The sequence below is a fragment of the Myzus persicae genome, unplaced genomic scaffold (assembly GCF_001856785.1).
Source record: "Myzus persicae strain clone G006 unplaced genomic scaffold, MPER_G0061.0, whole genome shotgun sequence".
In the NCBI taxonomy this organism is placed as follows: domain Eukaryota; kingdom Metazoa; phylum Arthropoda; class Insecta; order Hemiptera; family Aphididae; genus Myzus; species Myzus persicae.
The window spans coordinates 51,435-68,336 of NW_019104029.1; the positions used below are offsets into that span (position 1 = coordinate 51,435).

At 27.9% G+C, this 16,902-nt stretch overlaps 2 protein-coding genes across 2 annotated transcripts; both read left to right on the forward strand.

Annotated features, from left to right (window-relative positions):
• The first annotated feature begins 2,018 nt into the window (after positions 1 to 2,018).
• Positions 2,019 to 3,183, forward strand: LOC111037801 (ras-related protein Rab-9B-like). The gene is made up of 3 exons (XM_022320573.1): positions 2,019 to 2,467; positions 2,540 to 2,734; positions 2,799 to 3,183. The coding sequence occupies exons 1-3, from the start codon at positions 2,273 to 2,275 to the stop codon at positions 3,060 to 3,062; spliced, it is 654 nt and encodes a 217-aa protein (XP_022176265.1). The 5' UTR covers positions 2,019 to 2,272; the 3' UTR covers positions 3,063 to 3,183.
• Positions 3,184 to 9,708: 6,525 nt separating this feature from the next.
• Positions 9,709 to 16,464, forward strand: LOC111037804 (eukaryotic translation initiation factor 2 subunit 3). Its single transcript, XM_022320580.1, has 7 exons — positions 9,709 to 9,927; positions 9,997 to 10,060; positions 10,427 to 10,537; positions 14,758 to 14,991; positions 15,078 to 15,781; positions 15,851 to 16,023; positions 16,305 to 16,464. Exons 1-7 carry the CDS (start codon positions 9,874 to 9,876, stop codon positions 16,369 to 16,371), a joined length of 1,407 nt encoding a protein of 468 aa, XP_022176272.1. The 5' UTR covers positions 9,709 to 9,873; the 3' UTR covers positions 16,372 to 16,464.
• Positions 16,465 to 16,902: the final 438 nt, after the last annotated feature.

A 16,902-nucleotide genomic window follows, 5' to 3' on the forward strand; every position in this document is an offset into this window, starting at 1 on the left:
ATGCATAGACCTAAAAACTTAATCTGGTCTACATATTAAATGAAACTGTGTAATGGTACTTCGTTAATACTTATATTTGTATCCTGTAGACAGTAAATTGCTAAAGATAATACAAAATAATATGATTCTTTGTACTCTTTATCACAGTCTCTATACACAGTCATTGATTAAATATACAAAATATAGGAAATTATTATTTACTAATTAATATTTGAACTACCACGGCACGTCCACCCACTGATCTACGTCCCACGGCAAAAAAATATAAATCACTATCGTGGGCCATGGGGACACGGGATCACGCGTATGATTCGGCCGTAGCAGTAGTCGCCTTTTGACAAATTTTGTGAGGCCCACACTAACACTAAATTGTACATTCTAAAATGCTATATTAAATAGTGTAAATATAATAAGATGTGTCTTTTGGATTCCGTGTAATGTTTTAAAAGGTATGCAATACTTAAAATTATCTTTTCTTATTATTCTTGCTAAAATAATGCAATAGAATTTTGGAATAGGTACACTGAAAGAAAATCAGCATCCTTCCATTTTACTATAAGTAAGAGCAATTTTAACATTTGTTGGGTCGTCATATTTGTGCGAAGCGACTTTTGGCAAGTTAACATTTGTCAAAAACAAATATAAAAATCGTTTATCAACATTAAAATCACCCGTGGACTTAAATAAAATAATAAAAGAAACATAGAACCCATAGAGGTAGCTTCCATCAACATCAAAACCACTTAAATAAAAATTCAAATTCAATATCAATTTAATACTATTTTTTTAAGTTATATCATTTTTATGAACTATGACTTTTATAACATTTTAATTATACATTTTTATTAATTTTAACCATGATCATTTAAAATGTATATAGTTCGCAAGTAATTTTCAAAATTATTTTTTGAACCTTTCTAAAATCCTAGTGAGAACCGCTGGATTAAGGAATAGTTTATTTGTACTTTAAGTCCGTACTTCGTGACCACGTTTAAAGGATACCTCACGGCTATATCACGATGTGGAGAACTGGAGAAGATACTTAAGGATAGATCTTCTCTACGTCTTGTCGTCTTGAGACATAGGGTATACCTTTTTTTTTTTAATTAGCCTTTATAAAAAAAATAGCTCAACAATTTAAGTATCTTACAGCTGAACAAGCTGAACAAAATAAAATAAACAATATGTTTTATTTGATTTATTTAAAAAATATTTAACAAGTTGTACAATAAAAATAAAAAATAAAATAAATACGTGAGTAAATAAATAGGATATACTTTTAATCGTGCTATAGGTCTATATTAAAATATGTACATATGTTTACCTATACAACAGTTGTAGTTTTTTTTTTTTTTTTATTTAAGCTACCAATATAAAATTATTACAGCTTAACAATTACAACTCAGTTGTATAGTTACTCAGTACTATTTAGCCTTAAGTTGTGGGAACAGCTGAAAGAAATATACAATTACAAGATTTTATTATTTATTAAATGTTTAATTTAGAAATATAAGAAATATAAAATCACAGGACTTTATTATTGATTGAATATTTAATAAGTATTATAATTCTTATTTATTATTTGTTACTTTAAGCTATATAAATAAATAAAAAAAGGTCTTTTTTTTTTATTTCTTTCAGCTATTTTCACAACTCACTGCTATCGAGTATACTATACAACTGTTATAGGACATATTATAATATAGACCTATATCACGAGTAAAGGTATATCCCACGATGTAGAGAAGGTCTATCTTTGAGTATCTTCTGTACATCGAGGAATAGCCGTAATAGGTATTAGGTATCCTTCAAAACGTAATGTCAAATTACGGACGCATGAATGCATAATATACGAAGATACTATTCCTTCACCAATGGAATAATGGATACGTGATACGTCAGTGATTCGCGTCCCCATAATTGTAGTTTGTATTTTACTATTTTACTGTCGTGAGATATGGGTGGACCTGCCATGATAGTGCTAATACTATCTATTATCACAAAACAATCTATGGTGTAATTTTTACATGGCAATTTTCTTATCACCTGTGTCATATTATATGTAAATTGTAACATAGTGATAGTTCATTTTTATTTTTTTAAATGCTTGTATAATTTATACAAAAGAAGACCACTGGAAACTGAACCACTGAGTATATATGATTTCTGGTTTGTTTTTAATAGTTATCAAAGTATTAAATTAATTATAATTTAAATACAAGCATGATACAATTATTTAGTGTCACATGATATAGTTTTATTTTATATCGGTATGAAAGATAAAACGATTTTGGTTAAACAAAACCCAATACTGAAAGTAGTCATTTTGGGAAATAGTAATGTTGGAAAATCATGTCTGATGAACAGGTTTGTAAGTAACAGTTTTAGTGACCATACACTTCATACATTGGGTGTAGAATTTCTTCAAAAGGAACTCGATGTCAATGGAATTGTATATACTTTGCAGGTATGGTTAAAACAAATTTGTTGTCAAAACATTTTATTTATATATTAAACTAATAAATAAACACATATTCAGATCTGGGATACTGCAGGCCAAGAAAGATTTCGAACACTACGAACACCTTTTTATAGAGGAACTGACATTTGTTTGCTAACATTTGCTGTTGACGATGTCCAAAGCTTTAAAACTGTAGATTCGTGGAGAAAAGAATTCCTACAATACTCTAGGACAACTGATGTGAATTTTCCATTTCTTGTTGTTGCTACAAAGGTAAATTTAAAAAAAAGTTGCTACTAATAATTAAAATACAGTAATGTCTTATAATTTTTAATAGGTAGACCTGCAAGACCGAGTAGTATCTAGAGATGAAGCAGACAGATGGTGCTCTGAATATCTGGGTGCTCCTTATGTTGAAACTAGTTCTAAGACAGACATGAATATAGAGACTGCATTTACTTTAGCTGTTGAAGTTTGGGCATCAACAGAAAGGCCCTCCGAATTAAAAATATCACATACCAACTCAGTTAAACTATCTAGACCAATCAATGGTAGTGCTGCTTGTCCAACAGCTGAAATAGTGTCATCTAAATGTTGTTAAAAAAAATATTATGCAAAAACTTAGCGCGTTTTGGCATACAATTTAAGATATAGCAATACATATATATTTTTTATAAAGTTAATTTTTGAGGTAAAATATAAATACAATTACAAGAATATCAATATTTATCCTATTATTTTGTATTTATTTTAAGTAATAACAAATTTGTATTACTTTGTATTTACCTTTCATTAAATTTATTATTGTTATTTTTTGTACGATAGACAATGAATTTTAATTGTATTATTAAATGGTACTTAGAATTATCCTGTATTAATACATTTCATTTAATTAATTAACTATAATAATTAATAATTGTTGACTCTTCTAAATATTATTATTAAGCAATATATATATTTATGCATATATTTTATTATATTTTTAGTATTGTAAAATTAAGTGTTAATTTACAATGAACCTAAATAATAGATTATGGAAATTATATGAAAAACTATTGTCCACCAATAAAAATGTTGAAATTTAAAAATCTTTAGATAAAATAAATAAACTAAACATTTTTTTATTATATATTTTTCATGTAAGGCATTGCATTTATTTTTATAAACGTTTTACCAAAGAAAATTTAAATTTGATCTAAAATCAAAATGTTATTATACTTATAACTTATTAGTATAATAAGATAAATTGTAAATTGTTTATACTTTTTAAGACACCCATAACTCTCCTTGAAACTAAAATATTAAAAAAAACCCATGAGAATCACTAGATTATCTAATTTCTAAATTTAATTATGGGTCAATTCACTAATATTAAACATAACAATAGACTTAAAAGTTATAGTAAAATATTATGTTATAAGTCTATAAACATAACAGAGTTAATGGATTATTCTCAGCATACATATAATTTGGTATGTTATACATTCGTGTGGTGGCCACTACATCTGCAGTTGTAGCGTCTTCTCGATGTATAGTACTGTATTTTCTTTAATTATTACTAGTTCCTCCATTTTTACATTAAAAAAAAGCAATAGATTAATTTATTTTATTTTACTTTTCGTTATGATTTCATTGATCTTAAAATATATAATTTTACTTTCACTATCTGAATATTTACTATATTAGTTCTTATTCTTTTTTCTAAAATGATTTTAAGGAATTCTACATCTAAATAGCCTTTATTTTTACTGTCTTATGTACCGTACCTACTACACACTATAGCCTAAGCTTGGTAGACAATAGTATACAACTAGTAACTACCTATTTAATGGAAAAATAATAAACATTTTTAACCATATACAAATTGAAAAATGTAACACATTTTCCATTCATTTAATATGATAATATAATCAACAGAATATAAATTAACAATCATCTTAACCATAAAAAAAACATAACATTATTACATTTTAAATCCTACATAGAAATAAAGGACAGCTTTAACTAAGGTGATGTTACTAGACTTATTAGAGGAAAGAGCATTAGTAGTATACAGTAGAAGTGAAACAGAGCTAAGAAAAAAACAGGTTTTTAAATTTGGTCTAATGGACTGAGCAGGACAGCAAAAGTTAGTTAAGTCACATAAAGCACCACCTAATCGGATACTCGAAAGATACAGCAGATTTGAATGAGTTAATAATATAGTGATAAAACCTTAAAATGTAACTTCAATGGATGAATATTTATTATTGATTATAATACCTACGTTGTTTATTGCCAATCTATTTATTAATTAATTAGATGTCAGATGTGTAAATATTAAACTTAGTCAGTGCGACATAGTATTGTGAGAAGTCTTGTTAAACTAATTGTGTTACTAAAGGAGGTGATTATAATAAATGAAAATTAGATCCGCAAATCTGGTTTGGTGGTTCATCATAAACTTATTGCTAGTACTCGCCACTCAGTAATAACATTTCAACTGGGCTTACATTTTGGTATTGACTATTTTTTTTATGGAATAATAATATTTGTGAATTGCAGTGGGTATAATTAATAATAATCACCCATGATATTCTATCAAAATATTAATCTAATTTTTATAATTTTAATTTTGTGAATTGATCTCCTTATTTTCAATTAGGATATCAAAGTACAAAATTTGAGGAACTATAAATATTATAACGTTTTGGTACGTAAAAAACTAATATTTTCTGAATTACAATATTGTCAATATTGGTAAAGTTAGAGTAAGTTGAAAATTTAGAATAATAAAGCTAATGATCTATATTAAACACTTTGTTTTTTGTAATTTTTTTTTATCCTTATTTTACGAAATTCTTAAGCATTACGCATGACCAAATTATTTATTTAGATTTAGTAATTTAATAAGGATTATTGTTTATTATTACGTCTTATCTGTGTACAAATAGTCATATTTTTAACAAATAACAATATCGAATATCGATGATAAATGAATCAGCATATTATATCGATGGAAAATGAACATGGTAAAAACGCTTAAAACAGGCATTCTTGGTAAATTTAAACTGACTATTATAATTACCTTCTTTGTTCACAGACCGACAGCCAAAACAGTAAAAAATTTACAATGATAAATAACCGTCAACAGTCGTTAAAGTGATTATTCAAATGTTTTTAGTGTGCTTTAATACATTTGTTTTTTAAAAAAATATTTATTATTTAATGGGTCTATATGACTTTCAATATACCAGGTTGTACCCACATAATATATGCGACGCACCACTGCACCAGCCTGAATGCTGAATCACCGACACATCAAATACTACTCTTTAGGGAACTGATCACAGAAATACTGCCGGTATTAATGATAGTTGTGTGGCGGCAGCCGTTGATAGATAGCTCTGCCGTCAAACGCTCACTGGAACGGGCCCTCAGGTTGTGTTATTAACGCCTTTTTAGAACGTTCAACACTGTTGTCTTGCGATCTATAAGAAAACTGACATTAAAATAAATCAAAGTATGTCAGGCGATATTTTAGTTTATTAACAAAGATCCCAAACTGCTGAAATCTGATGTGATGGGCGTTCAACTGCACGTGTTAAGCAGCCGTTGTTTGATATAACTTCGGGCTAGCGGCAGCAACTTATTTAAGATCATACTTCACAGGATCATTTCTGTAGTATGCATCGTCCCCTCCAGGTGCAAATCTGGAGTCGTCATCGGCCACGATGATGAGAGTTGCCCATGTACCAGAGCGTGAGACGGCTAGTGGTCTGCTGTTCGCAGCTAAGACCATTTAGCAACGATGATCGCAACCAGCTTCGCTGGAAGGTATGTGGACAGTCTGAGTGGTCCGCTATGAATTCCAATATTCTATAATGTCGTAGTCGTTTTAATAAGGTCTGACCATAATGGTGTGTACACATTTCTGTTACAGACCGTGGTAATTGTATTCACAATTTTTTGTTATCGCTAGACGTTTAATAGTATAATAGTTGTGGATTTAAGAAGCCACAGAATAATTTATTTTTCTATTAAATTTTCAAATTTTTAGAAAATGCAATCTTGGGGGGGGGGACTAAATTTTGATATGTCTCTTTCTGCGATACACTTTGGTATACAAGTAATCTATAAAAATATTGTAAGCATGTACCTATTTTATTTTTTATTAAATAGAAAAAGTAGTTTAAACAAACAGTTCTCACCTCAGATTACTGAAAGCAGGACTGTACCAAGTAAGATAAAGCTAGATATTATATAAAGTTTAATACTCCCTATACGAATCGAAATTTTGTTTATTGCGTTATTCGTTATTACATACAACAACGCATCTGCCAGGTTCATAGTTAACAGATATTATAGAATGGCTGCATGCGAATTGATGTTTTAGTCTCAGGTACGTTTAACCTTGTACGACGAATTGAGTCCCTGCTTGATTTAATGTATATATCAATTGAGTCCAGTGAAAATGTAGGTATAATACTAGAGTCCTGTCAAATTTAAAAAACAAAAAACATTTCCCCTCCCATTTTTACCGACTTAGGACAGTCTGTAACGAAAAATTCTACAGGTATGGTTAAAAATGTTTTTTCTTTAAATAATTATAACAAATATATTTTGATTGTAGGGGTATAATAAAGTATGAATATTATGTGTATAATTTAATAAATATAGACAACGATAAAATAAAATTGATGGGATAAGCATTGTATATATTCAAACCTATAGTGATGTGTTTGATTGCAACCGTTGTATTTGATGTTTCATTTCATTTTCTTTTATATAATTTCTTATATAAATTATATGAAACACGTCTAATTTTTGTATACTTTTCGCATTGTACATTTAACAAAATATTTATAAATTGGCAAATCTTTGGATGGGGTCAGTACAACATAGCATTGATTTTCGAATGAAAGGATTCACAACTGTTAGTGGTCCTCCGTTCTCGCCAATGAATATTATGTGAATAAGGCTCACTTTTCGGGAGGATATTGAAAGCTTTCGGATATGTAATTTTCTAATACATAGTCAAACATTTTTTTCGATAAATATCAATGTGTGCCCGGCACCTCATAGTAAATTAGAAAACTATTCAATATATTTGGACCTTATTTTCCATTTGGCATTCAATATATTAATAATTGTTTCTTTATGTAGACCATATACTGTATTAGAGACCTGATGTATTGTGGAATCACTGGGTATCGAAATGTGAGTCGTAATTAGACGACATTTAGTACAGTGTATTGTCCGCCAGGAGTGCTAAGAAGGCTTTTTTAGCGCTTCTAGTGAACAATTCTGTTTAATACAGACTAAAAAATGTAAATAAAAGATAGCAAGTGACCACATCGTACCATTGATTAAATATAAAAATATCAATGATCGTACTATCTAAAAATAAATAAATTTAAAAAACAATTCATAAGGGGCCATACATAGGCAACAAATAATATATCACGCCACTGTCATTCAACATCACGTCATGTTTGATGTGACGTGTATTTTGATTGCAATGAGTATTTGAGTTAAACGGAAACAGTGTACCTACTACCTATATCATATGATATTAAATCTACACAATTTAAACGTTACTAGCCAGTAGCCACTATTTTATTACTTACCAGTACACTTCTATCCGGATATAATGTTTTTTTAATACTTAAATATTTACATAACTAAATCCATAACGTGAATGATTATAGTCGATAGATGATCATATATTTTGATATATAAAACCAAAGAAGCTATTTTTCAACATAACATTTTTATTAAAATAATTTTATAATCTGTATACAATATAATAGAACAATAAGGAAATGTGGGACATTACTACATTAGTAGTAGACGTAACCTGAGCGAAGGGAGCGTCCAGTCTACTTCCACTATATATTTGAATGTGTATAAAAAATATATATTAATTTAGCGGGAAACGTCCAAATACCGTTGATAATAAAGCTTCTTAGCTGGTACTTATCATTGAAAAACTTCTGGGTAAAAACACTTATTTTTTGGCAGTAGTCCACAATTAATACGTTAAGTTGATACCTACCTGATACAGTGATATCTAAGTATTCCCTAATAAAAAAAAGTCATATATGCAGAATGGTGGGTGCTCCAAAGCATCATCCTTAGACCACCACTGCTAGGTCTTATAAGTTATGGGTAGTAACTGTATTGTCAAATATACTCTTCTTAGTTTTTGTTATATACCTTAATCTCACTATTATTATTATTATTTTTTTTAGTTATAAATTATTTTATTTAATTTATTATTCTATTTGTTTTTATATTGCTTTGTTAATATTTTAATGTATTAAAATTGTTGAACTAGATTTTTAAATAAAAACTAAAAAAAAAATAGGTGCACTTCTTAGCTTATAGTCACTGGACTTAAAGATCAATAAAAAAATATATATACTCAATATATAGGTAGTAACAGTCAACAGACGTAAGGGCCAACTAGTCCAAGGCTAAGTACATCTTACATATTTTATTATTTATGTTATATGTATAGAGTAAATTAATATTATTATACAGCGTACAGTTTTATAAATTTAAAGTTTATAGATTACACACCATAAACCAAAGTGAATACAAATATAATATGTATTTATATTTTCGAATTCTAAGTTTAAAATCTATAAAAAAAATAAATCTCTAAAAATTCTTACCATCTTAATTCGTAATTCAACATTTTACTAACGTTATACGGTTGAGTTCGTTTATGGAGGGGGAGAGACTTTTAAAAGTCTAAAATGCACAGTACCTATTTTAAAAAATAACCAAGAAAACGAAAAAAAATATGGAAAACGTTTATTTTTACCTAATATTCATATTGACATTTACTAAACGTCCAGACATGATACAATTTTAAAAATATTTTGGCTTTTTTATGCTAGTTAACTAAAGATATTAAATATTTTTAAACTTTTTTTAGTTTTATGTGTGAACAATAATATACCTTATAGGTACATGTACATCGTACTTGTCCATCCGTCCAGGACAAAAAAGTAGGCAGAAATTGGGTAAAATTTTGAAATACCTAAATAATATAATAATTAATAAACAATTTTGTGTATTATATTATTAATGTTAATGATCAATCAAAAAAAATAATTTGAAATTTAAAAAGAAATTGTAAATTATTCTTCCATGATTCCGAGTTAATACCCTCTTCATCGATGTTCAGGGTTCACTAATGTTTTCTCTCTCCATGCGCCGACGCGCAGTCCATGTGCTAATAGGTCTATGGACTATGATAAAATAATGATTGTGATTTGTGACTAATTTCTCGCCGTATTCAGAGTCTTGGCCCTAGGGTTGATGCTTTTATTCCTAAAATATAATTATTTACATCAGTCTTGAAAATAGCCAATTCGTTTAATTGACTCTGTACTGTTGTATTCTTATATCCGGTAGCCAAAATGTTTGACGCTCCTCCGTCCGCAAAACTCAAGGAGCAAGATTTAGAACATTTGGTAAATATCCACTTTAGTTAGTGTGTCATTATGAATGATTTCCTAATAATTAGCATCATTTTCCTACAGGACATTTCTAAACTTACACCATCTTCACCCGAAGTTATCAGTCGTCAGGCTACAATCAATATTGGTAAGTTATAAGGTTTCCTATTTTTTTTTTAGTATTCATTAACTGTCAACTTACTTGGTTATTGTTGACCTGTACACACAGTGGCCCACGATAGAGAATTCTAAGGGTAGAAACTGCTACTCCATAATTTAGTTTTTATGGCCCATAAATAATGTATGTATATTATTATATTGGGAATTAAAATGTATTTATTATGTGTAAATTAATGAATATAGGTAATTATTAATAAGTAGTAAGTACTACTTAAGTTAAGTTTCACTTTGTGTATAGCTATCTCTGTTTAATTTTGTATGTGTGTCATTGCACAGGTTTATTTATTTTTTGTTTTGAGCTATGATAACATTAAAATACGCATATATTTTTCAGGAACAATTGGTCATGTAGCGCACGGAAAATCAACTATTGTAAAAGCTGTTTCTGGTGTTCAAACTGTACGATTTAAAAATGAACTCGAAAGAAATATCACGATTAAATTAGGTAAATATTACAACTGGCCTATTTTATGAATATTTAACATATGCTTTAATTATATTTTACACTGTTGTTTATTTCAATATAATTAACATTATAGTAATAAAGTGAATACACATTATTACTATTTTAATGTATTTGTTTAGTATTGACTTAGATAATTAATATATTCACTTATATTATTTACAATCATTGATTTTCAAAATCAAATTGAGTAAGTTAGTAAAAATTATTCACTTATAACCAATAACCATTAATGTTGTTTACTAGTTTATAATGGGTTGCGATGCATCTATTTGAATGAAATGCCCCAGACACTTGTTCAAAATCATAAAAAAAAACCTGAGATATATTTTAAAAATTAATAAAAAAATTTAGTTGTATTACTTTGGAATGACATTGGAAATATAACATGGCTTTGTAGGAAAAATAGCCGTGTAACCACCAGCTGTTAAAAGCATATTTTTCACCAACTAAGTTTAAATTTTAAGAGTTCGATATTATAAAGTTTGCTTACTATCAACTTATATCTAACCTCCTTATACCTTCTTACTTAAGTTAATCGTTTAGATGAATTTCTTGCATACTGTTCTATAGTAACTTGTTCGTACTTCGATTACTTGCATTCAACTTTATTCAATTATTATTTTATGATTTAAATATGTAATTGAACACACAGCAATTGATCATGGATCCGCTCCCTATATATTAGTTAGTTTATAATGTGTCTTTCATTTATGGGTGGTGAATAGAAGCTAGTTGATCTATCTTAAAAACAATAAGCTTGTAACAATTCAAAATTATGATTTGTTGTATTGATAATTATTTGTATGGCATTACTGTATCAAGCATTTAATGATTAAATTGTTATTGGTTCAATGTTGTTCTCAAATATGTAAAAGTTATTAATAGTGTCATGAAACTTCATGTTGTGTAAAATTTAATTTGAGTAATAAAAAATATTTTACATTTCAATAGAAATAAAGTAATAAGAAAATGTAAGGTTATTTTAAATTTGTTTCCATTTTTTTTTTAGAGTGATAACATTCAAACTTTAATACTTCTGTGTATGTTTGATATTTTTTTTAGTAATAACATAACCAAAACAAAATGGTGAAAATGTATAAGTTCCAGTATTAGTGTTTTGTATATAATAGTTAGTATACATTTTTAATATGTTAGTACATTCATATAACCAACCACAGCCTGAAGTATTACTAAAATTATTAAATATCAAAGTTTAGGAAGTTAGTTTCCTCCATTGGTATTAATTTAGGACTATTTTGGATATTGTATGTATCATTCGAATATCTGTTGTTGATATAATTATATAATTGCAAATAAATGTGTACATCACCATTTATGATGCTTCTATTATCATTACAATAACAGTCACTAATAAATTACCATATAAGAGTTTGTTTTATCATTTTGAATTTATAATAAGATTGAGGTCTTTCCAAAAAGTAATGTTTAAATTGCTCATCACCTGTTATTATGGACATAATAATATTTTTATCTTTAACTGATTACATTTAAGTAATAAAAGGGCCGCTTTTAATTTAGTTTGTATTGTTGACTAAATTGTAAATCATCAAAAAACTTAAGTAAATAAATATTTAAATGTAATTGCTTAAGTTATGTAACTATGTTTGTATTATGTTTAATAAAGTAATGAAAAATTATTTTTTTAATATTTGGCAAAATAAATAATAGGTAATAAGTTTTCTAGGCAAAAGATTTTGATACATTTTTGTTCAAAAATATAGTTAAATAAATAAAAAAATATGTTACGGGTGGTAATGGTTATATATATAACGTTTTTTTTATGTTTTGATGATATTTATTAAGTTTATTAAGCATTAATTTATGTTTCAACTTTTAATGTTTAAACAGAAGTAATAATTAATATTAAATAAATAATTGATCACTGATATGACACATACATATGTAAAGCTGAATATGTATTGTTGTATAATATTACAATTGTCAATATAACTGTATATAACTTAAGCACATGGGCTGCTTCATAATAATATATTTTTTTTAATTCTAACATATTTCAAGTAGCACAGCTACTCATCAATATTAATGAACTTTTTATATTGTGTTTTGGACATATATAAGCATTGTTTTAAAACCGACATAATTGTGTAAATAATTATAACTTATTATATTTTTGTTTTTCTTAAAGGTTTGTTTATTATAATGAATTATTTACAATTTGCTTCCGAGATTGAGTAGGTCTCTAGGCCATTTGGATGAATATTATAGCTCTGAATTGTTGGTTATTGAGGGAAAGTATTTGTTTAGTAATATTTCATATTTTATAGTATTGGATGTTTTCATAATATTTTGATGTTTGAATCTCAATTTTCTGATGATGTGCACTATTTTTAAGTTTGTAAAATAATTGTTTATATTTGTAATTTAAGTACAATTTTGCCCTGTGGTAATAATCTTTCAGGATTGTATACAAAAATATTGACAGCTGTTTTTATTTATAAATATGTTGTTGGCTCAAAAAATCATAATATCCAGAAAAGTACATGTAATGTTAAGAGGACAAAAATGACTTGTTAAACAAGAAAAGTTTTCTGGACCTAATCATTTTTTTTTCAAATCATCCGGACCCCATTAGAAATTAATTTCTGACCTCTGGTCTAGACCATAACAATATTACTTAATTATTTGCTGATAAGTATTTGGAAAATATTGATGTTATTACAAATTATTCAAAATAGCAGCTAACCTCATATGTTAGGAGTGGAATTTTGGAAAATCAATGTCACATGATCTGATATGCTTCTTGGACATAAAATAAAATGTTTTATACTTGAAGATAGAATAGAAAAAATAATTATGATCTGAAATCTTGAGAGTAACTTATTAGTAACTACTGAGCAGTAACACAGACTACTGATGTATATATCCCAATTTAGTAAAAGGGGAAAAAAGTCTGGAAGATTTAATACATAGAAACAATTAAGTGTTCTATGTAAGTCTACAAACCATGTACTTGACTATATTTATAAACAAAATTGAAATACTTATAAATTATAATGAACATGAAAACAAAATGTCAAAAAGCGTCTAATTTAGAAAAATTATTGCAAATTCAGAACTAATACTGGTTTATTTGTGGCACTACTATTACCTCAAGATATGTATGATTTATTTGATAGCATCAATGTTGGTTGAAAAAAAAATATATATATTCAAACATTCCAAAAAGAATGCTTAATCTTTTATTTTACTGCATATTTTTTGTATGGTTTTAGGCAACAATAATTAGTTGTGCTCAAAACGGTAGGAGCATGATATAAATCTAGTTCCACAGAATTACAAATTAGTGGTAAAGATAGATAGTAAAGCCATAGATCTTAATCTCTAACAGTCAAATCAATTGGTTATCCTTGTACAATTGAATGTCTTATCTATTTATCCTTGCAATGAAGTATCTGGTTATCTAGAAGCTTAAGATATAATACAAATATTACGGTATTACCTGGTTATCCAATATTTGAATGTAATTAAAAATGTACTTATTCATTATCCTGCATTAAGAGTGGTTCAACTTTGGCCTTCATTGCTAATTGTCCTTTTCTGATAATGGTTGTGTTTATAAGACAAGTACTTAAGGCGTTAAGGACTAATTAAATATTGAGGAAAGTCAGTTGGTAAGCACATACATAGAAAATTCTTCATCTTCTATTGATTTAATTTGGAACTTGGGCTTTGATAATCAAAAAAGTACATATCAACCCAATTTCATCAAATGTATAGGTCGTTTATGCAAACGGAAATTATTCATTCATGCTGTGTCTATTAATTGCTTGGATAGAAACCTACAATTAGCTTTTTTTTTTGCAATAGAAAGATTTTTTTCTGGCAAACTACTAACTAATGACTTTTTCCATAGTAAGAATACCGATTCTTTGAAAACATAGAATTAAATGTTGTTGGTGATATAAAATATACGCTGTTATTTTTAATTTATTAAAGTTTCTATCATTTTTTTAGTCTGATGCGTTAATAAGGTTGTCATAAATGTTAATTTATAATTTTAAATATATTATGATAAATTGTTTTATCTTGTAATAATATGATTCTTGTCAACATAGTCAATCAAAATTTTTAGTCTTACCTTGAAAATAAAAAAAATTAAATATCTGCTTGTAAATTTAAAAAAAAAATAGTATAATGTTATTATTTTTCTTATTTAGGATATGCCAATGCAAAAATTTACAAATGCAATTTTGATAAGTGTCCACGACCTGCTTGTTTTGTGTCCGGTGGATCAGGCCGTGATGACTCATTACCTTGTTCTAGACCTGGTTGTCCAGGAAGATTTGAATTAGTTAGACATGTGTCTTTTGTAGACTGCCCTGGTCACGACATTCTTATGGCTACTATGTTGAATGGAGCTGCAGTTATGGACGCTGCATTATTACTTATAGGTAAAATAATGACAAATACGTATGTTTATTTATTAAATAGTATTCGGTTATTTTTATGTTTTACCCATTTATTTGTTGTTTTTAAGCTGGGAATGAATCTTGCCCTCAACCACAAACATCAGAACACTTGGCTGCTATAGAAATCATGAAGCTAAACAATGTCATAATTTTGCAAAACAAGATTGATTTGGTGAAAGAAGGTCAAGCAAAAGAACAACAGGAACAGATACAAAAGTTTGTTCAAGGAACCGTAGCTGAAGGTGCACCTATTATACCTATATCAGCTCAGCTCAAATACAACATGGAAGTATTATGTGAATATATCTACAAAAAAATCCCAATTCCTGAAAGGGATTTCACATCACCCCCACGCCTTATTGTTGTTCGATCATTTGATGTCAACAAACCTGGATGTGAGGTAGATGATCTTAAAGGAGGAGTTGCTGGTGGTAGTATTTTGCGTGGGGTTTTAAAAGTTGGAATGGAAATTGAAGTACGTCCTGGCTTAGTATCTAAAGACAGTGAAGGTAAATTAACCTGTCAACCAATTTTCTCACGTATTGTGTCTTTGTACACGGAACAAAACGAGTTGAACTTTGCTGTTCCTGGAGGACTTATTGGTGTTGGAACCAAAATTGAACCTACATTATGCAGGGCTGATCGTCTTGTTGGACAAGTATTAGGAGCAGTTGGAGCATTACCAGATATATTTATTGAGTTAGAAGTTTCATACTATTTGCTCAAGCGATTATTAGGTGTTCGTACTGAAGGGGATAAGAAAGCAGCTAAGGTATATATTAATTATATGTTATAGATATTAAACACCAAACCAAATTACTTATTTATTTTTAATATACAGGTTCAACGATTATCAAAAAATGAGGTGCTGTTGTTAAATATTGGATCTTTGTCCACTGGTGGAAGAGTTTTAGCTACAAAAGCTGATTTAGCTAAAATCAGTTTAACTACACCAGTATGTACAGAAATTGGTGAAAAGATTTCACTGAGTCGTCGAGTTGAAAAGCATTGGAGGTAAATACAATTTAAAACTATTAATACATAAAAAGTTGGTTTGATACTCTGTTACCATAGATAATAATCAATTTTTTGCATTTGACTGATGCCTGCCACATCAAAATTTCCCTGACATTGCTAGTTAACGTTTCCCAAAAATTATGTACAAACTTTTATGACTATTGAAATTAACGTCAAACCACTTATTAATGTATGCTGTACATCCAGCCAAACTGATTACTCTCTTTTGGAATAGAGTATAAAGTTGTGTATTATATATTTTTTTTGTTGTATTACAGACTTATTGGATGGGGTTTAATTCGTGGTGGAGAAACAATACAGCCTTCAAAACCACAAACAGGCTAAAAATGTGAACAATTACTATTTCACAATATGTGTATTTATTGCATCATTTACTTCAATAAAGAAGATACAAATAGTACTCAATTAATTTTTAAATATTATATACAATTATTAATTACAAGACTACCAAAAAAAAAAAAAAACATTCAACTTTGAGGATGTCAGTGCAGTATTTATTTTCTTTCTATAACCCAAGTACAACATAGCAAATTGATTTTAGCAAAATCAATTTTGTGTCGTAAGCTGGTGAATAGTATGTTATCTAACTTACAATTAAGAACATTACCTGTGTTTGTACTATAGATATTTTTCAATTTTTCTGTGATATATAAGTGCATTTTTTAATTGTAACATTTTACATACTCATAAAGTCATAACTTTTAATATAAAAATTAGAATATTGTAAAAAAACCAACTTCAAAACACAAATAATTTACTAAATTAAGTTTGAAAATAGTTAATTTCACTCAATATTAAAGATACCAAAATATTGGTTCTATTGAACACAAATTGTGTTGCAAACTATGTTGCATT

What these genes read in the sequence shown, in the direction of transcription:
- LOC111037804 (XM_022320580.1), top strand. Translation starts at nt 9,874, where the DNA reads ATGTTTGACGCTCCTCCGTCCGCAAAACTCAAGGAGCAAGATTTAGAA. An exon ending in TCAGGCTACAATCAATATTG is followed by an intron (nt 10,061 to 10,426) that starts GTAAGTTATAAG and finishes TATATTTTTCAG; the next exon opens with GAACAATTGGTCATGTAGCG. An exon ending in GGGATAAGAAAGCAGCTAAG is followed by an intron (nt 15,782 to 15,850) that starts GTATATATTAAT and finishes TTTAATATACAG; the next exon opens with GTTCAACGATTATCAAAAAA.
- LOC111037801 (XM_022320573.1), top strand. Translation starts at nt 2,273, where the DNA reads ATGAAAGATAAAACGATTTTGGTTAAACAAAACCCAATACTGAAAGTA. An exon ending in GAATTGTATATACTTTGCAG is followed by an intron (nt 2,468 to 2,539) that starts GTATGGTTAAAA and finishes ACACATATTCAG; the next exon opens with ATCTGGGATACTGCAGGCCA. An exon ending in TTCTTGTTGTTGCTACAAAG is followed by an intron (nt 2,735 to 2,798) that starts GTAAATTTAAAA and finishes AATTTTTAATAG; the next exon opens with GTAGACCTGCAAGACCGAGT.